This window comes from Dipodomys merriami, unplaced genomic scaffold (assembly GCF_024711535.1).
Source record: "Dipodomys merriami isolate MVZ:Mamm:240054 unplaced genomic scaffold, mDipMer1.0.p SCAF_1, whole genome shotgun sequence".
Taxonomy (NCBI): domain Eukaryota; kingdom Metazoa; phylum Chordata; class Mammalia; order Rodentia; family Heteromyidae; genus Dipodomys; species Dipodomys merriami.
In genome coordinates this window covers 2,846,978-2,870,687 of record NW_027202270.1, presented here as the reverse complement: position 1 = coordinate 2,870,687, position 23,710 = coordinate 2,846,978, and the positions used below count along the sequence as shown (strand labels likewise).

Sequence of the window (23,710 nt, the reverse complement as noted above, 5' to 3'; positions counted from 1 at the left end):
CAACCAGGCCCAGAGTTCAAGACCCAAGACCAACCAAAAGAGGCGGGGGGAGCTGGCTCCAAAAATGCATAGAATCATCTGCCTCCACAGCCGAAGAACCAAGGATTGATTCTTCTTTCCTTCTCACTCTACACAGAACACAATCCCCCTTAGAACCTCAGTCCATTGGCTTAGACAACTGGACTGCCAGAAAGTTGGCAGCTTGGACTGGCATCCCATGGAGGATGGGAGCATCCAGCCCATGCCCAGGCAGGGCAGGGTGAGGGGAGGGGAGGTGAAGCTAGGGAGGGGGCAGGTGAAGAAGGTGTCAGAACTGGAGCCTACTTCTCAGGGACCTCACAAGCCTCAAAGGGTGTTAGATGAGACTTCCTTCAAATACAGAAGAAGACAGAAGTGATGCTGTGGCAGCCCCGCACTGGGGCTGATCCCTTTAACAACATATCATCCCACTGTGCATACCCCAGACTGGGGACCACAAATGAGCAGGACGCAGGGGCCAGGCCCAGGGCAGCAGATGAGGGTGTAACAACTCGGCAGCTCCAACCAGGGCTTCCTTACCTACAGGTTTAGCCGTGGCCGGCTTGGTGACGGCTGGTTTGGCCTGTGGCCTGGGGGCCTCTGGCTTAGTGGCAGCTGGTTTGGCTTCTGGTTTGGTAGAGGCTGGCTTGGCTTCTGGTTTGGTAGAGGCTGGCTTGGCTTCTGGTTTGGTAGAGGCTGGCTTGGCTTCTGGTTTGGTAGCAACGGGCTTGGGCTGCGGTGGCCTGGGGGCCTCTGGCTTGGGAGGGGCTGGCCTTGCGGCAGCCGCAGCTGGCGGTCTCACCGCGGATGGCTTTGCCACTGCAGGCTTCGAGGCCGCTGGCTTCGCAGCCACTGCAGGCCTGACCGTGGCTGTGGTGGGGGCTGCTGGCTTCGCGGGAGCTGGCTTCGCGGGAGCTGGCTTCGCGGGAGGCAGGCTGACAATAGTGGTGGGTGTTGTGGTGGTCACAGGCTTCATGGTAGGACTTGAGGTAACATTGTTTGGAATGTTTCTGTTCAAACAAATTAGATATTACCTCTTCCTGTACATTCGCCTACTATCTAAAACACACAGACAAAGCCCCCTGAACTACGTGGATGCTCTATGCTAGCAGCGTGAGTGTGTAGTTTTTATAGATTATGAATCAATAGTATGCCCTCTATTAAACTTCTTGGAATCTGAGTCATTAAGAGAAGATACAAACAGCCTGTAGAAACAGAACCATTCAAAATAAAGTTTGCATTATACTAATATGTATCAGATCTCTTATTACCAATGTATAAAAAAACATGAAGGGAGTTAAAGGGAATAATAAATTGTATCCAACAATGATCTAATTATAACCACTTATGAAATGAACCCTGTAGCCTGAAACTTACATAAAAATGAAATCAGCAATAGCTATTTTCGCTGTAAGAAAGTATCCATGCAACCAAGCAACTCGCACTGGAAGGTTATATAGTCAGCTTCATATGAAGTCTGCTTGTTCCTTCAAGTGCACATATGTTTACATTAATTTCTGTGCATGTTAGTTTCTTCAATATAATTTCTTGGTCTACTATGTAGAATGTGTCACTGTAGAATAGCAACAACACACAACAACACAATAGCACAGACCCACACTTGGTTCTTGCTTTTAGATGAAAATCCAATTATTTGATGGGTGTGCATCATGCTAGATGCCACATGCAGTAAAATTTCAAGCTGATTAGTTACAAAACTTCAAATTCTAGGTTATTTTGTCCAGTCTGTTCTTCTATAGATAAGAAGTGTGAGCCAACTATAGGGACTATCCCAGAGAAACGATGAATTCATTTCAAGGATAGAAAAGCAGAACTAATGAATATACTCAAGCAGTACCAGCACCACCGTGCCTGAGAAAGAGGCCTAGAAGAATATGCACAGGGCTCCAAATTGCTGCCACCAGCACTTTATCACAAGAGTAACCACTTTGAGACCTCAGCTGTGGCAGATGGCTTGTACATGTGGCCTTCCCATGTCTACGCAGTACATAATGTGGTGTTTGGGGTCCTCCCCTCAGAGCTAGGTTGGCCATTAGACATGCTTTGGCCAGGAGAATGTTGTGAAAAGCAACAATACATCATGTCTGGCTTATGTGTCAAGAGACATTGTACTCTTCAGCCTTTTGTAATGGAAGCCTGCCTGCTCACCCTGCGGACAGGCCCAGGCTAGTAGCGTCCTGGTGAGGGAGAGACCACGTGGAGTGGCATAAACCATACCAGCTGGCATCCTCCAAGACCAGATAGGCAGTGCAAGGATGACCACAAGTATCTATGGAAATCCAGTAAAGACCAGAACCATCCAGCCGAGCCCAGCCAGAACTTTCTAACCCAAGAATTGCAAGTAAGTTATTCTTGCTTCTATGTTCCCACTAGTTTGTTAGGAAGCTAAAACGTGTGATATAACAGATTCTTCTAGAACGCCCCACATTACCTTAGGGAAGTGCTTTCTCTGTATTTCGTTATCCTCACCCATAAAGTTACGGCTGGATGGAGGACCAGTGCTTCCCATCTAGCACTATAATTTTTGGAGCAATGATTATAATCACTTACACTTGTTTGTAACCAAACTTCACACCATTGTTTACTGGTTGGTCCCCTTGGAACCAATCACATTGTTTCTTGATATCTGGAGACAAGTAAAAAGCATGTTTACCTGGGGAAAAGAGAGAAAAGAAGAAAAAAACCATTTATGAACCACAGGGTAGTTAAAATTAGTCCACTAATGAGTTAAAAACAGATTGCATAATGTTTACTTAGCCCATCAATAAATGTTGATTCTATTACTTCTTCCAGACATGCTCAATCCAGTCATCTTAAACATTAAGTATGATGGTACTTGGTCCACAAAATGTCTTGAGACAATATGTTCTATTTGGCAGTATTTGGGTGATTAAAGATAATACATATTCAATTCAAGGCAAGAATAGAAGAAAATCAAGTGGAGTGTTTAACAAGCTACCAACTCTGAGCATCAAATAATAATCTAGAGACATTTGCTGTTTTCTTGGTGCTTTCTTTTAATCCTCTGAAGGCAGGAGCTTTGGTCGCTGGGTGTTTCATACCTCCCCTCCCCCTAAATCTTCTGGGAGACAGGCCTTCCCCCAGGGAGTCCTGCTCCTATGGACGCTACGTCCCCTGAGTGGTAATATGCAACATGGGTGTGTTGGCCTGCACATTCGTGCAGTGCACAGCCAGCTGACTCCCCCTGCCCTGTGTCTGCCCCAGGGGAATTTAACTGCCTGCATCTCCCAAGGGGCGTGAAGGCTCCTGGGATCAGAGCCACAAACAAATGACAAGCAGGCTAGGCAATGCACAACCTAGCGACAGGTTCCAAGCGTGCCATGAGAGGGACACAGAGTGAGTGGCAACATAAAGACGAGCTTTGAAGATGGACATGAACTTCCTGTGAAGGTGGAGACCAGAGCCTTCTGGGAAAGACAAGCCCCATAGGCCAAGAGCCAGAGGAACTAAGCATGAGGTTGCTGGCTAAGCCAGATCAGCGAGATCCTTCTGGAAGGTTTCCCCAAAGCTCCTAACAGGATACCCTTCTTGACGACACACCCAGAAAATGTGTGCTTGAACCATTCACATGCCTAAACTCTGGAACACCAACAGTGCCCTAGGACTTCATTGGTGGGGGGGCATTGGTGGGGGGGCATTGGTGGGGGGGCATTCGTGGGGGGGGGGTTGGTAAATGTGTGCACAGGGACAAAGATCATTCTCTCTGTGTTCCTGGCTCTGACGCCTAAAAGCAAGCATCTGCACCTCATGACAGGTGTCAATATCTATCTACTGTATGAACAAACATGTTTATATCAGCACACCGATATATTCTCTGTGCTTGCTCCTCCTCCTTCTATGGGCCAGTGTGAAGCCACGATGGGCGGGTGACTCGGGGTACAGAACTTACTGCCGACAAAGGAGGGTAGCAGCCTCCCAAATCGCATCAAAGGCTCTTCGTTGAGCTCGGTGGACTTATCCACTAGTTTGAAGAAGACGTCGTTGGGCTCACTGGCGAAGCTATACACCTCCTTGACGTTCACTTTCCTGCCGATGCCCAGAACCACGAAGAAGTAGCCCTTGCACTTGGCCCTCAAGATGGCTTTCTGGGCCTCCTCCACCTGCTGCTTCTGCAGCTGGCCAGTCAGCATCAGCACCACAATTTTCAGGTCCCGAGGGTTGGGTGCACTTTCAAAGACGTTCTCTATAGTGTATTCGACGGCGCTGCCCAGGTCACTCCTGCCCTGTAGCTGCCTCATTCCCCTACTGAGGAAATCCAGAAGATTCTTCTTAGAGCTATAGTCCGTCAGGGAGAATTCCACCTTCACCGGCGGCAGGCTGGCATTGCCCACAGATTCGTAGGGGGCGTGTTGCACAACAGCCACCCTGGCAAAGTGCTGGGACCCCTTGGGGTCTGGGCTCAGCTCCAGCTGCCGGACCAGGTAACCGATGTACTTCTTCATCTCGTTGAACTGAAACAGGGTGGTGGACTCCGAGCCGTCCAAGATGAAAGCCAAGTCGACGTCCACATTGCTGCCGGCTGCTCTCCTATCCCTGAAGACCGGCCGCCAGCTGCCAAATCCGCAGGAGGGGTCGATGTTGCAGATATCTAGAAAGCAGCACCGCAGCCTGTTTATTCTGTGGCCCTGCTGCTACCTGTCCCCTTGAGAGGCCGGGTCTGGGCCACTCCTGCTATCACGTAAAGCAGAAGACTCACAGGGCATGGTGGCACACACCTGTAACTCCACCGGGGAGGTGGCGGCAACCTGAGCTCCTTACTAAGACCCTGTCTCAGAAGAGTAAAAATAGATGGAAACCCATTTATGTCCTGCTTTCTGAATTGTAGCCAGATTTCAGTTTTTGTCATCTAATTCTCCCCAGATTAAACACATCATTAAACGAAAATATGTGTGCTATACCATAGCACCCACATAGATTTTAACAGGGTCTGGGAACAAAGCAACCCCTGAACTCTTCGCCATTCTTTTCCTCAAAGAAATATGTTCCAAAATGTCACTGACACCAAACATCTCAGTTCTACAACCTAAGGTCAGAACTTGGACAGAGACCACCTTCTCCTTTGTTATCTATAATATTAATTGTTCCTCCCCACAGAAGAAAGCTTTGTTTTGGAAGGCCCCTTTGAAATAGAAAACTAGTTATACTGGTAAATATGAGCCTTTCAGTGAGCCTCCACATAGCTCAAGTTCTTTACACGGATTGTAATTCCTCACTTAAATGTCCTCCCGCCCCCCACCTCCTGCCCCCCCTTCAGCTGGGCAGGCGTCCCCCGTTGGGGAGGAACCTTACCCAGGCAAACGTGGCAAGTGAGGATGTTCTTCAGGAAGTCCGTGAGGTCCCTCCTCGCCGGCAGGACAAGCGCGTGCCCCACGGCGGTGTTATTGATCTGGTTGAAACAAAAGGAGGTGATGATAGCTAGAGCGGTGTGTATGAGAAGATGCTGTGGAATGAGTCAACTTCACATCAAGGAGTTGAACTCCCCTGTTGGCCAGTGCCTCCTGTCTGAGGTTCAGGCAGAAGGAAAAGCCAAGAGCAAGAGGGCAGTTTTATCCTATTGCAACAGGCAAGAATCTAAATCCCTCTCGCGCTCTTTCTGCTAGAATGAAAGCAATCTTTTTTAACCTTCCTGGGGGTTCCATTTCCAGTTCCTCAACTGTGAAATGAAGTTAATGGTGCCTTCCTCCTGGAGTTGTATGGAGGACTAACTTAGATACTGTAAGTAAAGTGCTGTCATATCTGCAGCAAATACTGGGGATGAAAGTTCCTCTTTCTCCTGGTGCTGAGGATCAAAACCCCAGGCATGGGAACACCAGGCCAGGGAGCACCATGGCTATTTGCAGCAACAACAGCAGCTAGAAAAATATGAGCTCCACCCCTTCCCCCCCCTTAGCTTAGACAATAGCAAGCCAAGTGAGGAGATGTCTTGTAGAAGCTGTAATGATGGCTGTAATCATTGCTGCCCTCTGTATGGCTGGAGACAATCATACATTTCATGAAAAGCTACTTTGAATGAAGGAATGAACGATGAGTGAATGGATACACTGCTGATCATGTAGAAGTCATGAATGAAGACTTACAATTCACCCTGCCTTGCTGTGCCCACCCTAAGCAAGATCTTCACAAAGGGCCCATTGTAAAAAACATCGAATGCTGGTCTCTTGAGCCCAGGGTTCTATGCGCCAACTGGTCTGCAGTGTTGGGCAGGAATAGCCCAGCTCCCTCACTGACATCAGCAGTAGAGAAACTACAGAAGACCCACACGGGAAGGAAAGACATGAGAGGCTGTCACCCTGCCTTGCTTTACAGGAGAGAAAGACAGAGCTCTGACTTACAGAGTGCACGGGGGATGAGAACAAGGATAAAAGACTCCTTTCTGCCTTGCTTATCTATTGTCCAGGTGTGCCGGTCTTGAATTCTAACATACAACAAGATACAGGAACGGCTCAAGGGGAGCCTGGGCCTCTCTGCAGGCTGGCTGGGACATCTGCACAGTGTGTGCATTAGGGAATGCCAGAATCACTGACGCTTTGGGATACCTCTTTGAGAGATGTAGTCTGTGTGGCCAGCCCTGGGGGAGAGGGATCATTGTGTGCTGAGCTTTGTGGAGTCAGGTAGGAGGACAGTGGCTCACTGCCTAGCCAGAGCCGTCAGTGAGGGGGAGGGGCCCGGAGGAAGCAGTAACAAGCATAAGCTACCCTGCAAATCGCATGAGGGGTCCAGCTCGGCCCCTGTGATCTTTTAGAGCCACTACAAAACCTCCAAGTATCTGTCAATTTGCTCCAAGACAAGAAGGGGGAGAGACCACCAGAGCCCCAGAGGCCAGACCTGCAAGGCATTGACCAGCTGCCGGTCTTCCTGGCTCGTGAGGAACAAGGGTGTGATCCCCGCGTCGGAGAGCTTCAGCACAGCCTCTTGGAGCTGCGGAGTGTCTCTGGTGGCCTTGTTGCTGAAGAAAATGGCCACTTTCCTCATCAAGAATCCGCTCCTCACGCGCTTGTATGTGTTTCTGGCCACAAATGACATGGCGGTCTCCAGACTCTGCTGCTTGGATGTCAGGGCCACCTGCAGGTTCTTGATGCTATCCAGGAGGGCGGACTTCTTCGTGGAGTCAGCAAAGCGGATCTCAGTGGTCACCTCGTTGTTGTAGGTGACCACGGCCACCCGGGCGCCCCGCGGGCAGTTGCTCTCAGCAATGGTCAGATCGCCCACGATCTTCAACACTACATCGCGCATGCGGCTAAAGGTGTCTTGAGTGACCCCTTCCGAGGTGTCCAAGGCAAACGCAAGCTCTGTCGGGAAGACCGGGCACTCCAGGGGTCCTGAAAAGAGTGGGGGTTTCGCAGAAACAAGCTTACTCACTAAGAAGGGTCTTTCTTCGCCCAGAAGGAAGTCAAGCCACCAAAATCCACTCACCATAGCAGCAAGCTGTAAGGAAACAAGAAGAAAAGGTGAGGGACGGGTTTACCACTACGTGAGAACTGCAGACGTAAACCCATGTAGAAAATGATGTACTCACGGCATTTATCCTTGATGTTTTGGATGAGGGCACATTGCTTTAAAAGGAAACAGAGAACGGGTGAGAAAAGCAGGTAGAAGGCTACAAGGCCATGGTTTGCCCCGGACACATGCTACTTACATCCACGGAGTCACCACGGTTGCCTTTGTGACCCTGCGAAAACAAGCAAGGGAAAATTGAGAGTGCAGCCGACATGCGTGATGTGACGGGGGGGGGGGGCAGCGGGGAGGGGGAGGGGGACAGAGAAGGGAGGGGGAGACCAGCTCTGCGTGATTTACACTGCGTGATTTACACATGTGTGTGTGGAAATACCACAGTGAAACCCACTGATGTGTACAAAAACACACAATAAAAAGAAACAGTGGTGGAATCTTTGGCCACAGGAACATGACAGGAAGTCACGGTGGCTTTTGAATAACCTTGACCATGTATAGTCTCTCCCTCTAAATTAAATTTGACTCAAACACTTCAAGATTGAGAGAGAGAGATATTGTATGAAAGACACACAGAGAGACAGAGAAAAACAGAGAGACAGAGAGACAACTTTGCAAACACAGAGCCTCCCCTGGGAGGCAGCCTAGTGGTGAAGTAGCTCCACACCCCACAGCCCAGAGGCTCATCACCCAATGGAGTCATGTAGCTGAGCTTGAGTCAGGACATCACTTCTCTGGAGAGAAGCACTTCCTCTCATGTGTGTGCTTCATATATCTTGTCCCCACAGAAACCAAGGTAAGGAATGGCCAGGCCATCCTAGCTCGGTGAAGATGAATGTATTTCATCTCCCTGGAGGCCTGCTTCTCCCGCTCTGCGGATGGCTGCCCTCAGAGCCCCATCTAGGTCCCCTGTCTGACAGTCGAGTGATCATCCGTTTGGCCATCTTTCCCTCCAGCTATTTCTCCTGCCCTGCCGTCTGCCGTAAGTGGCTTAGTGTACCCCATTAAGTGTGTCACATCCAGAGAGCAGAAATCAGAACCTCCAGGCTCAGCCTTCTTCCTAGTTCAACCAAACCAGCCCCTCAGCCTTTCCCTCTGAGGGATTGTCTGGCTCCTGAGTTATGATGCCCATTTTTTTTAATCCATCACTGTGATCATGAGGATGAAGTCATATAAGAAACAAAAAATATTAGTGATTAGGGTTCCTCTCAGATTTGGGGGGACAGGTGAGGGGTGACCCTGACTCAATAGTTCTCAAAGCGTTCACAGGCCCAAGAAAGCATTCCCCAAACACAAGCCTGGCATAGCTACATACCTTCCACAGGATGCAAGCAAGAGGTTTTGATATTTACCTCCGTGGTTTCTCTACACAAACCCATAGGTAGGAAATTACAATATTCTCTAGGCTACTGAGTACCACATGAAGCACAGTGTTGTTTTTTGTTTGTTTAAGATGCTAAGGATCAAACCCAAGGCCTCGCGTGTGTCCTGCGCATGCTGCACCACTGAGCTACACCCTTCTATCCCTAGAAGACTTTTTAAAAATGTCCTATTACTCTAAACCTCAGAGAAATAACTCTTCTAGAAGGGCATCAGAAGGGAAAGGGTTTACAAACAAATAATAAGACAACACAAAAGCAGGAAAAGACTTCTCTGTGAGGAACAATGATCAGAAGTTTTCAGGATCAAGTGGGAAACAGCCCCACGCCCCTCTCCCCTGGTGGGTTGAATAGAGCTGGTCGGTACTTACAGATGGTCCTGGGAAACCAGGGTCTCCCTTCTGTCCCACGGCCCCCGGAGGTCCTGAGTTTCCCTAGAGGATCAGAGGGAACATCACTCAGCTGTGCAGAAGATGCAGCGGGAAGGATGATAGAGGCGGCGACCCACGTTCCCCCTCATCAGGAGAAACCCCATACATGGAGCATGCTTGGCTATCACCAGAATTCAAGCGTAGGGACAAATGACCTTAGCAAAGCTGCCATGAGCCCCCTGGACTATGGAATCGGGCAGGGTAAGGTCTGACACACGCTTGCCCCTGAACCAAGATGAGATTATCTCCCAGCATCCAATTGATCAGTACAAGAGTTAGATCTTGGGTCTGTGTAAAGGGTCAGTCCAGTGTTTCAGAACTCTCCCTTGAGTAATAAATGACCTGATTGGACCGTCTTCACTGATCAAGTCAACAGCACAAGCAGTTACCATGATCAACTGTGTTTCAGGCTAAAACAATGATTAGCAACCTATACCTGAGCCACCATTTCCCAATTCATTCAAGTTTCAGTATATTCTCAGGAGAGAGGACCATCCACTGAAGAGAGAAATCCAGAACCAACACAGCTAAAAAGAAGTGATTTCCCCGACCAGGGGTTGTGGAGACCATGGTCCTGGCCGGGTCAGTGTGAGCCTAGGACCATGCCGTCCACCCTCCCAGCCTGGCTTTCCTGTGAACCCGGTGTGGGAGCTGACGTTGCCAACCAGGCCGCCTGTGAACCCGGTGCACTCAGAAGCGGTCTGTGTACCTCACCAAATGCTGCTGCCTTGCAGCATGGGTCCCCGTGGCCAAATGGGACCGTGCGGCCTGCCAGTGCCCCAGCCTGAGATTTGAGGCTTTCTTACACCATGCTGGAGGTGAACTCAGGGCCAGGAAAGCTTGCAGCGTGTGGAGGAAGGGGCTCCCAGGGACCACAGCCACATCGATTGTGAGTATGTCAACCCGGGGTTCTCCAACCCCACGCTGTGCCTGGCCAGCCAAACATAAAGGGAGGGGGTTGAAGGCCTCCACAGTCCACCTGCCACCACTCGCCTTCTCAACCAACTTACCCTCCGGCCTCTGACACCTTTGGGTCCTGGTGCTCCGTCTGTCCCGGGCTCCCCAGGGGTACCCTGGAAAGAGAGCCACAAGGAGCACTTCAAGATCTAGAGAACTTTCAGCTGGGGGCCCCTGGGCCTGGCTGCAGCGGGCACCTGCCTCATATTTTCTAGAGCGGCTGAATGGCTCGCTGAGTTGCTTCTCCAGAAGTTTCTAATGTGGTCCTGGCCCTTGCAGACAGCCCGATTTATTTCAACACTAATGACCATGCCACATGAGCTAAAGCAGTGCATAGATCCCAGGGTTCTTTAAACACAGCCCAACTCCGCTTACACCTGCCCCACACATTGTCATACATATTGTCACCGCCATCTGCCAGAAGAGCAAGCATATTGGAGGGGACTAGCCTGGTGCAGGATGGCCCGGTCAGCGGGGGCTGACCCAAGACTAAAGCCAAGATTTCAACTCCTGGACACAGCAGATGCCCCCGCCCCCCACAAACAGCAGGGAAGCTCCAGCCCCTGGAGATACTTACCTTTGGTCCTGGGTACCCGGGGAAACCTCGTTCTCCCTGAGAAGACAAACAAATGACTCAAGATCTTGTCCCCACTTAAAATCATCTCAAATAAACTTTATCTCAAAAGGAAAACTAAGTCTGTAGACTACTTAAAGCATAAGCTACCACTGAAGTACAACAAAGGGTAACAAACTATTCTTCTAAAACTTGGACTGAATATGAATCTGTCCTTGACACTTTCCAGCAAGAAAGGCTCTTCAGGAGCTCCAGCAGGTACATACTTTTTTGCCTCTGCGTCCTTCACCACCAACTCCATCTCGCCCATCATCTCCCTAAGAGAAGGAAAGAAACTTGCTGTAGGTGGCTGCCAGGTGACCCTCCACCCGCCAGGTCACGCCGCTGCCCTGCGCATAGGGCTGCTGAGTCTCTGGAATGTTTCCAGATGAAGGTGCAAGGGAGGAGGGCAGGCATCTTCCCACTGTAGTCCATCCTCCAGATGACTAAGCAAGGCCAGGTCTGCCAGTGCAAAGGGCACGTTAGCAGCTCCCTGGTGCAGGCCCACAAAGAACTGTGAATTGCCCTGCATGAACTACAGTATTCTAAAGAGCTGAAAGGTGCAAACGAAGAGGTTCTGATGGGTGGAGAATCAGAAGCTCATCAAGATGGGGATCTCAGAGCTGAAAGGAAACTTGGGGGTCACCTCAACTCTGTGCTCACAAGCCCTCATATCTGTTTCAAAAGAGAACCCAAGGCTCCTTCTCCCCCAAGTCCCCTGCCATCCCCGATTGGACATTCTGTCCAGACAGGGGTCCTCTCGATGGCCTGCTTCGCATGCTCAGATGCCTGGGCCCACTCTAATGAACTTATCCATTGGATATTACTATCACCATTGACTATCCCAAAAGAATCAGATGAAGATTTCAGATAAAGTGACTTCTTTTAGAACACTTCTATATGGAGTATGGATTGCTTTTCCTATGTGAAAATGCAGGTGACGCATATTATCAGTGAGTTGTTGGGGTATGTTCAATAACAATTTCCAAAAATAAATTATTGAGGTAATGAATTCTGCTCCTAGATGTCTCATTCAAGAGACTTCATTTCCATTTTGATTGAGGCTTTATTAAACCCAGTTCCACTGCAGCCCAGAGACATTTGCTTCTCCTGGAGTCACATGCACAGGGCTGAAAATGGAGGTGCTTTGTGGCTCAGCAAATCACCACATTCACTTGCCAAGAGAACGTGTCCTTACCACTCTCCCACCAGTGAGCTAAAGCTCACTTTAAAGACAACTGGCTATGTATAAGCAGCAGTGCTTGCTCAAGTCTTCAGAGGAAACCCAGCAATGAAAGGAGCAACACCCAAACATCTCTCTCTTGGACCGTATCTGGCTTCACCAGATACGGTGAAGGGCCACCGTGGCCTTACCGTCTCCCCCCGAGGGCCGCGGCTCCCGATGCCTCCCTTCGGTCCTGGCTCTCCAGGCTCACCCTGGACAGAGGAAAGAAGCAAGGGGAAGGCACTGTGAGCAGAGGGTGGACACAGTGAGCCCAGACTCCACTGCCATTCTGGGGTGGATTCATCTACACAGTAACAGTCCCTGGCAGGGGTGGGGGTGGCTGCAAAGCACACACTTCACCTTCCGGGTCTGGATGATGGGGTTTTGTAAATCACAAAAGACCGTGTACAGAGAGACAAATAGCTTGTGTTCTCACTCATATGTGGAAGCTAAGAAACATGGATCTCACAGAGAGCAGAAGGGAGGTTGGTAAGCAGAGAGTGGGAAGGCGGGGAATAGAGATTTCTGAACAACAGAGGTAACCACACAATGGCTGACAACACGTGGTTAGGAAGAGAAACAAGTGCATGTTCTACAGCACCATGAGCCGGGAGGGAGGGGTTGTAGTTTACAGCGATCCACCATATATCTAAAAATAACTAGATGAAGGGTTCCCCAAACACAATTAACACTGATTGCCCTGATTTTATCATGTTACATTATATACATGCATCCCGTTGTCCCACTCTACTCCATAAATATATACAGTTATCCTGTGTTGATTTAAAAATAACACATGCATGTGTTTGTTCAGTCGTAACATTCCCATGGTGACTCCTGGAAAGAGCCCAGGATGCCTCACACTCATCCCTTCTGTGACTCCGAGGCCACAGAAGCTACCACTGGGTAGATTTACCCTGTGGGGCGGAGGGGGTTGAGCAGGAGGAAGCCAGTCTCACACGCAGGGACAGGAGGGGGGACGGTGACACTGCTGGTGGAATGGATCCATGGGGAGAGTGGAGTGGCACCAGCGAGGGGGTGGGGAAGGAGATGTGCAAATCAAGCCAGTTTGACAAGATGAGGTGTTCGGGATGCACGTGAACAGGCCTCGGCGCTCAGCAAAGCTTTTTCTTCCTGCAGACAAACCTTTCTTCCCAGAGGACCGGCTCTGCCACGTTCTCCGGGAGCCCCAGCGGTGCCTCCACCTCCCTGCAGCACAAGAGAGGGTGGCATGAAGTGCCCAGCTGTCCCTGCTGAAGGACCCTGGGTGACACCTCGGCCCTCAGGGCTGGCAGCCTGTGCTTCCACAGCCCCAGGATGTGAGATCACGCTCAGTGCTACCACAAATACAAAGAACTCCTGAAGGGACTTGTGCAGATGTGCAATACTGGTGTGACGTCTCAGGGCTAAGTTGTACACAGGAATGCATGCTGCCGTTGTCTGCGTGTGCCTGTCAGGACCCCAGCCAGACTTCCAGCCCCTGGACTCATGACTTGGTTTCCTCTACTCTTCTACTCCCTACACAGAGCCGCTGAGGTAGGCAGATAGCTGAAAACTTGCTGAGTCGATGAATAAATCGATAAATGAGAGTAACTCATAAGATGGGGTACAGCCTATACACCCCAGGATAGACAGAGCCTGGCCCCCTCCATCCCAGGCCATCAGTAGAAGGGTATTTCTGTCCCTCACAGCCAATAGCTGACACATCAGCATGCTGAAGTCTGAGGTAGATCCTAGCACTCTTAAGGTCCACCCTCTGTGTTGAATTTGAGGATGAGGGACTTCTTAAGAAAAGTAATGGCAATCTCTAGCAGAAGGGACCATCTCTAGGGGCCAACACAAAATACTTCACACAGCCTACATATTTCGGCAGCCTGGGTTTGATACAGTCCCATCCTAGGGCTTCTCACATGGTCCCCTTGTTTTAGCACCCTGGGTGGGTTTGGGAAGGCTCCATCTGGAAGGAGTGGCATCGGGACTCCAGGGCACCAAGAAGTGGGGTCTCTCCTTTCCTTGGGGTTTTGTAGCCAATCACTGTGAGGACCCAGTTTGACTCCAGCCAGGGTCGGGCTGAGGGGCAGGCCTGTCTATAACACACCAACCCTGGAGTCTCAGCCTCTTTGGCTCTGCTGCACTGTTTAGCTCACACTGGGTTGGAGAGAGACAGACTTACCCGAGATCCAGGTATGCCTTGCTCCCCCATCAGGCCTGGAGGACCAATGGGACCAGGCGGGCCCTGCAGGGTAAAAGGTCATCATTAGGCAAGAGCTGTGGAGTTTGCTCTCCATGAGGATTCCACAAATGAAACCCATTCTTGGTAGCCAAAGCGGGGAAACCCAAAGGCCCAGCAATCGATCATCTGCACTATATCCTCACAATGGAATCTTGCCCAGCCATTGAAAGCAATGGAATTCTAATAAATACCACAGCGTGGCTGAAGCACAAGATAATTCAACAAGAAAAGCCAAACACAAAACAAGCCACCTGTGAAATGATTCCATGGCTATGAAGTGTGCGCAACAAAGGAAGATCTAATAGTGGTGCCCAGCGTCCAGGGTGGAGGGCTGAGGAGAGGCTCTGGACACAGCCTCCTTGGAGGTTAATAAAAGTATTTCACAATATTGCACAACATGATGATGTATTCCCAGGACTCCCGGTCATTCGCTTTGAAAGAGCTAATTTTGCGTTGTGTGAGCAGCATCTCAATTTAAATGACGACAATACTGTGGCACGTGGGGAAATATCACAAGGCACGCAGTCACTACGGACTGACCTGGGCTCCTCTGGTCCCCTGCTCTCCTTCGAATCCTGGCTGGCCCGGACCTCCTCGGTTTCCCTATGAGACAAGAGAAGATGGAACATCAGCCCTCAGATCTACAGTCAGTTCTGGACTAGGGACACATCCGGGGGAAACACAGCTCCCCTGGGGTCACAGGTGACAAACACTGCAACCCCAGAGTGAGACCCCGAGTAGAGCAGCGAGCGCTGTGCTGGCAATTAGTCCTTTCCCTCTCCTCCCATGATCCTCAAAATGGCTTTGTGGAGGGAAGATACTTTAGACCGAAGCCTGCCTGGGCACACCATACGAGAAAGCCTGGGATTCACCTGCTCGGCCATCTTCCCTGCCGGTCACCAACCCCTTAGCCCTGGTCATTTCAAAGACCTTATAGAAGGGGCTGAGGTAGAGGCAATGGTGAGCTAGAAGGCACAGGCCCTTTCATCCGAGGCCACCGCAGCCTGTGGAAGGTCTCAATCCTGGGCTAGCTGTGTTCCTTCAGTCTCCTTAGAGTCTGGGTGAGTGACAGTAGGGCTGAAGAACAGGGACACCAATCCTGAGACTCACCTTAGCTCCCACGGGTCCCCTTCGGCCAAAGCCTCCCTGTGGGAGAAGTCACACAAGCTGTCAGGAGCAGGCAGGGGTGCTGGCATGGGGTCTCTACGCCTTAACATCCATCCGTTGCTGGTCTCCACCTTTGTGTCTAAGGCCAGAACCCAGGCCCTGGTAGCTCTAGGGAAACTCCCATCAGAATTCCCTCCCATGTGGCTCCTGCTAAGTCTCCAGTGAATGTTGTGAGAATTACTTCAGACAGGCCAAGCAAAACAATGCCTCCTTCTGGCTACACGGGCCCAGCCAATTTCAAACGAGGACTGTGAAATGAGCCTGGCGGCCATCTTCCCAACTGCACTGAGCCACCATGGAACACGTTCATTATGGTGGAGCCGAGTCCCAAGTTCACCAGATGGCCCTGTCCAAGTACAACTCCCGCTCAGTCAAGCAAAGCATCCCAAATGCACACACATGAGCCTAAAACCTGGGCTGTGCCTTCCCAGAGCTCTGCAGGTGGCCCTTCCTGCAAACAGGAGGGCTAGCTTTGTAAGCAGCCCCTTGGTTCCTCGGAGGTAAAGGGTGGCGTGGGAACCTGGGATGTCCTGGGTGGTTTTTACACCATCAGAGGCTGGCACTCCAGAGCCTGACCTGTGCCAACTACGTTTTAGGCTTGTTCTTCCACTGATCAACCCAGGAACCACATTTTCCACTCCCAGTGGACCAGCCCCGGCGTTTGCCGCAGTGACCTCTGCCATCATTTGCTGGAGTGCCAGCCACACTAATAAAAGAACTCAGACTCCTTCCATGGGTAAGCCTAGGGGTTGGTTACTCTCCACCTGTACAGAGTACTGGTTCCACCTGGTCCCTCCCAGAGAAGCCAGTCTCTAATTCAATCAGAGTCCACTGCTACCCAAGGGCTCATTGACTAGGGTACTGAGGAGGCCCCAGCATGGTGGCTTGAAGACTGATCTAACCCATTGGTTGCGGGGAAGGGGGTGCATCTGCATCCCAGGGAAGGGACAAAAGACCTCTCAGCCAGCCCTCACCCTGATAACAAATGTACTGCTTCAATGAGCCCCCTAGCCAGACCCCCAGAGCCCTTGTCTATAACAGAACTCAAACCCAAGGCCCTACCTGGCCTGCGGTTTTAAAGCCAATTCTATACACTGCAATGCTTTCAATCATTCCTTGAAACCAACTTGTGAGTTGTAATCACCCACTGCAACCATTGATGAGGGTGTCCTCACGCTCTCCCTTTGTACATCTTAGCAGGATTCATCCAAAGTCCTCAACTTTTTAAGATAGGGTTTCTGACTTTTGCTGGTTAATGGGTTTAGAAGTATAATGAACCCTGTGGTAAGTGATTACAGGGGAGGTACTAGTCCCTCTCGGGAGCCCCGCACCTTGGCCACTCAGCTGCTGGGGCCCAAACATGCCACAGAGGATCAGAGAGATAGAGGGAATCTTCTCAGCTGCCCAGCTCTGTGCTGTTTCTTTCTGAACAGAGACCTGTCCCAGGCCCCTATCAGCGTGCTCAACTTCCCCTGAGGGTCACAACCTTCCTGGATCTCCCCGTAAAGGGACCCTCTCCCCCCAGCCACAGGGACCTTGCTCTCTGCACATCTGGGTCCTGGAAGCTTTCAAACGTTTTCATGGGGATGATTTATGTCACCTGGACTTCTGCATTTCTTCACCACAAGTGCGAGACAAGGTATGAAATAAGCCTGCAAAGACATCCCCAACCTCCCAGACGCAGCTGCAGAAAGCAATGCTCTCAAACAGCCGCAGCCACCTCCGTGTGAATGACGGTGGCCCACAAAACACTACCACCAGGCTTTCCACCTGGATTCTTAAACTACTTAATGAGATAAGAACCGGCCAGATAACTGAAAGGCCTCAAAGACCTGTGTCTGGGTGTATGGTTTGTGACGGGGAGGGAAAAGACATGAGCTTGAGGGGGAAGGGAAGAAAAACTAGGAGTAAATCCTAAGAATTAACGTTTTCTGTAAACAGCACTATTGGGGTAGCAATCCAAGCTTGCCCTTTTCCCTTCCACCATAGGATAATGCAGCACGAAGACCCTTGCTGGAGACTGGAACTGGGGCCTCAGCCCTCACAGCCTCCAGGGCCGTGGCCCAACTAGATAGGCTGGAATATGGACAGGCTGGGTGTGGCTCAGCGTGCACAAGGCCCACTGGTCCAGACCCCCATCACCCGCAGGGGTGCCGAAGACCTCTGCTCCTTTCTAATTACCAAGCCTCTCATGTTCTGTTAGCACAGTGCAGGACCTGGTTCATAAATCCCTTTGGGTTCCCCTTTAGAGCTGGTGAGACTGCACCAGGCAAGACCTGGCAGGGAGGCTGGCTCTTGTTAAGCACCCCCATACTGCCTTCCAGAGCCCTCAGGTACTCACATTCTTGCCAGGTTCTCCCGGGCTTCCAGCTACACCGTCCCTTCCTGGAAGACCCTGGTGTGAGGAAAAATGGCATGAGAGAGAAAATGTGTGTCTGTGGAGTGTTGCCCAAAACACTGCAGGTAAAGGGTCCGTCAGTTCCCAAGGGAGGGGTCATCTGAAAAGGACAGGGAGTCACAGGGCGCACTGTGAGCGGAGCAGACTTAGTGCTCCCTGCACATCAGGTGGCTTAGCCAGCACTTGCCTGGGTATCTGAGCAGCAGGTGGCTTAGACAGCACTTGCCCTGGGTATCTGAGTGGCACGTCTGCCCAGCCGCAGCCTCCCTTGGTTAGGGAAGCCCTCCAGGCTTCCTTTCCCAGCACACATGCAACAGCCTCATGGGGACACTGCTCCACTCAGCGACTCCGTGGCACTCAAAGGCCGTGCCCACAGCCTGGACTGGGGAGTCAATGTGCCCGCTATGTCTTTGTCCCTGAGCACAAGGAGAACGTCTGAATGGGGTGCACTGTACCATGGGGCCGATGTCACCCGTCTCTCCTTTGGGTCCTTTCTGCTGGCTGTCGCGTCCAGAATCACCCTGAGAGGAACAAGGGATGCGAACTGAGCCGCCCAGGCAAAGATAGTCACCATTGCTGGGTTGGCTTCTCCAAAATGTATCAGTGACATTATGAATGCGAGGTCTGACAGGTGCTCCCTTAAGCCAGCCCCCCCCCACACACCCCGCCAGATAACATCCAGCCGATGTTGACAAAGCCTGAACTCGGGCTCTGCAAACCTCTCTGGCCCCAACAAGGTAGCCAGGGGCAGACACCCAGGCTCGCTGGTGCCATCCTCAGCCCTAGAGGGAGAAGGCCTGGGGGAGAGGCCAAAGCAGCCATGGTCATTTTCTTTCAATGGTTTACAGAGCTACAAAATGAAGAGTGCTGCAAATGGTTTTCTTCTCTAACAGCAAATTTACAGAGTGCCAAGAGGGCCTTTGAGGAACCAAAGAGGTTCTTAGGCACAGCTTGCCAAGAGTTAGCTTTGTAGCCCAAGGGTATAGGAAAAGGGAAAGCACACAGCTTATCAATACATCCCAAAGCTATGCCAAAAGAAAGATTCTTCTTTGCATCTTCTCCCACAGTTCTATTCCCCAGGCACGTGTTGAAGAAACCCATAAGCAAACTGTCCTTACCGGATCACCCCGAATTCCAACATCTCCTCTCTCTCCCTTGTCTCCCTTTGGTCCTTTATCACCCTACACAAGATACACAACCAGAAAATTGAAAAAATTAGGTGTTTCCAGGTTTGTTGACCAGTGTTATTGTGGCTAGTTCAGGTTCACATCCTGTCACTAGGAAATACAGACATTTAATGAAATGGTTGCTCTGCTCCTTTGGCCGAGCAGCTCCTGAAATGCACCCACTTATTGAAAGCTGCATCACAACACCATTTTATTATGTAGTCCTGCTCATGTGACACAAAAGCACTCTGGACTTGGTCATCAACTTGGTTATCTTGCCCTGAAAAATCACCTTCTTCACTTTGTAAACTCTGGACATAAGAGTGTGGGGCATTTATTTGTTTTGCATAAAGGTAAAAATCACTTCCAAATAGATGGTATTTCTTCAGTTAATCCACAAGTATGAATTGGGGACACATTGTATGGAGATGTGTTTATAACAAAACCAACCTAGTCCCTGCCCTCGGGAGCAGGCTGCCCAATCAGAAAACACCGCAGGGTGTGCAAGAGCAGATAGGAGATGCGGGGGACCCCCGGCACACCTGCAGGGGTCGGAGAAGGCTGCTGCCACACAGAGAACAGACGATACCTGTCCAGGGAGGGACAGCACCATGGAAGCACTTACCCTCCTTCCCAGGCTCCCTTTCTCTCCAGAAGAACCCGGCAAGCCTTTGTCTCCCTGCAAAAACAGCGAGAAACACTCATGCCTGGCACAGCGGCACCCATAGACCATTTGTTCACTGCCACAGCTGTGGGGATCTCTGGACCTAGAAGGTAATATCACCCACCTCCTCACCGTCGAGACCATCCAGCCCGATCTCTCCCAATTCACCCTGAAGAACAAGGCAGACATGTAAGTGCCAGAAACTACACTGGCAAAGGGGGACATAAGAAATAGTGGGAACATTTTCAATGCCAAAAGCAAATAAACACGGGTACCTTTTCTCCTGGGAATCCTCGAGAGCCCTGGAAGGTAAAGGGACAGGGTGACACCAGTTATTCCTACATGGCTGGTTCCTTGGGGAAGAAGAGCCCAAGGGATGCCCCTCACCCACACATGAATACACCCAGAGCCCGGAAACTTCACTATTAATACACCGCAGCGCCCAGAAACCTCACTGTTAATACACCCCAGAGCCTGGAAACTTCACTATTAATATACCACAGAGCCTGGAAACTTCACTATTAATGCACCCCAGAGCCTGAAAAACTCACTATTAATACACCCAGAGCCCGGAAACCTCACTATTAATACACTGAGAGCCCAGAAACCTCACTGTTAATACACCCCAGAGCCTGGAAACTTCACTATTAATACACCACAGAGCCCGGAAACCTCACTATTAATACACTGCAGAGCCCAGAAACCTCACTGTTAATACACCCCAGAGCCTGGAAACTTCACTATTAATACACCACAGAGCCCGGAAACCTCACTATTAATACACTGCAGAGCCCAGAAACCTCACGGTTAATACACCCCAGAGCCTGGAAACTTCACTAATAATGTACCCCAGAGCCTGGAAAACTCACTATTAATACACTGCAGAGCCCAGAAACCTCACGGTTAATACACCCCAGAGCCTGGAAACTTCACTAATAATGTACCCCAGAGCCTGGAAAACTCACTATTAATACATCCCAGAGCCCGGAAACCTCACTATTAGAGATCCCCTCTGCACAGGGAGTCCATCTGTGCTGCCATCCCATGGGGTGTTACAAAGTTAGTCTGCCTGGATCTCAACGATCAATTGATTCCTGGCTCCCTGGGCAGGAGGGGTAACTCCAAAAGCCAGGAAAGAAGCTCGAAGGCAAAGGCCAGCTTTGTTAACTTTGTGTCTTTTTTTTGGAGGCGGGGGGCGGTCGTGGGGCCTGAACTCTGGGCCTGGGCACTGTCCCTCAGCACTTCAGCTCAAGGCTAGCGCTCTACCACTTGAGCCACAGCGCCACTTCCGGCTTTTTTCTTTTTGCTTATGTGGTGCTGAGGAATCGAACCCAGGGCCTCATGCATGCAAGGCAAGCACTCTACGACACTGAGCCACCTTCCCAGCCCCAGCTTTGTGTCTTGATACTTCATCCCTCAGCACCCGCTCCAAAACATCAGTGAGAAGAGTGCAGTTTGGCAGTTTGGCAGCCTGGAAGCCTTGTGCTGCCCATTCTGGCTCCCCCACCCCCATCCCCGGGGCACAGGCCCCAGACCACTTGGCCCAGGCTCCATGCAGCACCCTCCTGACTGTCTCCTGGCTGCTCTGCCTTTCCATAGGAAACTATGTCTCCACTCCCAGGCTGCCTTCCAGCTGTGCTGGGCCCTGTCATATGACTTGGAGTGGAGCCCCCACCTGATAAGAGGCTCTGGCTGCTGGACAGAGAAGCTGGGCTGGTGGCCCTGCTCCTGGGCCCTTGGAGAAGCTGTGTGAGTGTCTCACACACACACACACACACACACACACACACACACGTCAGACCTCCCAGTCCCACACAGTACCTTGACTCCTCTCTGGCCCGGGCAGCCCTGGAAACCTTGAGTGCCGTTCACACCAGGCGGACCTCGCTCACCCTGTTGGGGAAACAAAGGCGTTTGACAAACCCGGCTCCTCATCCTGTGTCTCTGCGGGGTCTGCCTGCTGGAGAATGACGTTGAAGGAGGACTGGAGTTCAATGTGACCGTACTGAGCACCCAGGAGCCTCAACACCCCGTGCCAGGCCTGAGGAGAGCTGAAGCTGCCCAGCAGGACAAGCACGGGGGGCACTGGGCCCCCACTGCAAGAAGGCTCCCTCGGCCTGACCCCTCCTCGTGTGCATGGTTCCCAGCTGTTCTGCAGGGCCAAGGCTCAGCCCTGATGCCCAGAACCTAGCCTGGGGCCTGAAGACATCTCCACCTGCCCCCAGGACTACTGGTATCATGTGTTCAGGCCTAGAACTTGTTCAAAGCTCTCAAAACCTCTCAAACCCGCATCTTTCTCTCTCTCCCTCTCAGACCTCGGCCCTATCACCCCAGGCCCTGCTCTTCCCCTCCCCTGCTGGGCCCTGGACATGGGTGGCTGGGAAAGCCCTGCAGGGTGACCCACAGCCCTGCTCTGTCCCTGCTCCCCACCCTCCTGATGCCCACCTCTGCCTGCACATCTTTCACTAGTAGACACCGCAGATGCCATGTTCCGTGTTCTCTGACTTAGTCCCTCCCTCTGAACTGGACCGTACACAACCCCTCTACCTAATAGGTGCAGAGCACGCTGCTGTTTTCTCTAGTGGAGAAATCCAAGCATAGTTGTTAGGGAAGCTGGAAAATAAATGTTCTCCTAATGAGAAAGCCATCACCAGCAACTGCCTAGGGAATGAGCCCCATAACAGAATCCCAAATGTGGGGGACAGTAGGAGGTGAGAACAAAGGAACAAAGCAACGTCCACTCACAGGGCCGCCCTCGTCTCCAGGATAGCCTCGGTAGCCATCTTCTCCCGCAATGCCCTGAAACAAAGGACACGGGTTTCTGGTTAGACCCCGGGCCAGCATGGCTCCATGCAGTGTCATCGGCCATACCTGCACGTGACTTTGGTGAGCAGCACTACGTTTTAGTGTGGCTCTGAGCATGCTTGGAGCTGAACGTCGCTTCTTCCTCTTACTATTTCAATGGTATTACTTTTGTTCTTTGAGGTTCTTACTTTACCAAGAAAGCCAGTTGGTTTCCCACTGACGGAGGGTCACTTGGTAAGGCTGACTAGCCCACTGGTGCTACTGTGCACCTGCTGGTTTTAACACTGCCTTTGGACATGCAGAACCTGTGAGTTAGAGAACAAATTCCCTCCTCCCACAGGAGAGGAGAAGCTGGCTGTCACTGCACCTTGGACCCGTTGTCCTCAGCGGGGGACAGGCCTCCTTCCTCTCCTCCAAGCTGGCCATTTGAAAAGTCATCAGCCAGTGAAACATTGAAGTCCAGCCACAGGTGCTAAGAAGCGGGGTTGAAGCCACCCTACCTTCGGCCCGATGCTGCCAATGGGTCCGCGGTCTCCCCTCTCTCCAGAGCATTTGCAGGGAACCCCACAGCACGCCTTCTCAGCGATGTTGTCCTACCAAACGGAAAATCAAATTTAGATCTCAAGAAAGACTTGGCCAAAACATAGCAACGTGGTACCAATGGTCACAGCTTATTGCGCAAATGTCACAGTGGAAGATGGAACCGCGCGGATCGCTGGCTCTGCAGAGCTGGGCAGGCAGGAGTCATCACTGATAGAAGAGCAACCGAGCATGGTAAATGTCCTCTTAGACCCGGCTTTGTTTCTAGAACTTTCTAACCCTGGCATTGAAGTTGGAAATGTTAAGGCTGTTCTATTCGTTTCAACTATAAATACAATGCCTACAAATACAAGGTTAGGGCTTCAGATAGGAGCGCTGTGGCACTCCGTCCCCAGAGCTGTATCAGAGTCCCAAAAAAGACATCAGCCCCCAGCCTGGAGGGAGTCCTGAGCTTCCAGAGGCAGAGTGAGGCCTCCAGCCCCCAGACAAGTGACACAGTCACTCCAGGCTTGACCTCTAACACCACACCAGACACCCCCAACCCTCCTTCCCTACTCCAGCCCCTGACCTCATAGGGCAAAGGGCACACCCCAAGCACCTCTCCATCTAATCAGTAACAGTGG

The 23,710-nt window shown here is 51.2% G+C and overlaps 1 protein-coding gene across 1 annotated transcript in view; it reads right to left on the bottom strand.

Annotated features, from left to right (window-relative positions):
* Window positions 1-23,710, bottom strand: part of Col6a3 (collagen type VI alpha 3 chain) — an 80,505-nt gene that overhangs the window by 7,052 nt on the left and 49,743 nt on the right. The window contains exons 15-39 of the mRNA XM_070010921.1: window positions 23,048-23,140; window positions 22,488-22,541; window positions 21,564-21,635; window positions 20,018-20,044; window positions 19,867-19,911; window positions 19,704-19,757; window positions 19,031-19,093; window positions 18,368-18,433; window positions 17,856-17,909; window positions 15,458-15,493; window positions 14,888-14,950; window positions 14,288-14,350; window positions 13,261-13,323; window positions 12,264-12,326; window positions 11,117-11,167; window positions 10,854-10,889; window positions 10,330-10,392; window positions 9,260-9,322; window positions 7,697-7,729; window positions 7,577-7,613; window positions 6,886-7,379; window positions 5,350-5,446; window positions 3,950-4,648; window positions 2,590-2,692; window positions 559-1,028 (exon numbers count right to left, since the gene is read on the bottom strand). Coding sequence (XP_069867022.1) covers window positions 559-1,028; window positions 2,590-2,692; window positions 3,950-4,648; window positions 5,350-5,446; window positions 6,886-7,379; window positions 7,577-7,613; window positions 7,697-7,729; window positions 9,260-9,322; window positions 10,330-10,392; window positions 10,854-10,889; window positions 11,117-11,167; window positions 12,264-12,326; window positions 13,261-13,323; window positions 14,288-14,350; window positions 14,888-14,950; window positions 15,458-15,493; window positions 17,856-17,909; window positions 18,368-18,433; window positions 19,031-19,093; window positions 19,704-19,757; window positions 19,867-19,911; window positions 20,018-20,044; window positions 21,564-21,635; window positions 22,488-22,541; window positions 23,048-23,140 — 2,962 coding nt within the window. The remainder of the gene's footprint in view (window positions 1-558; window positions 1,029-2,589; window positions 2,693-3,949; window positions 4,649-5,349; window positions 5,447-6,885; window positions 7,380-7,576; window positions 7,614-7,696; window positions 7,730-9,259; window positions 9,323-10,329; window positions 10,393-10,853; window positions 10,890-11,116; window positions 11,168-12,263; window positions 12,327-13,260; window positions 13,324-14,287; window positions 14,351-14,887; window positions 14,951-15,457; window positions 15,494-17,855; window positions 17,910-18,367; window positions 18,434-19,030; window positions 19,094-19,703; window positions 19,758-19,866; window positions 19,912-20,017; window positions 20,045-21,563; window positions 21,636-22,487; window positions 22,542-23,047; window positions 23,141-23,710) is intronic.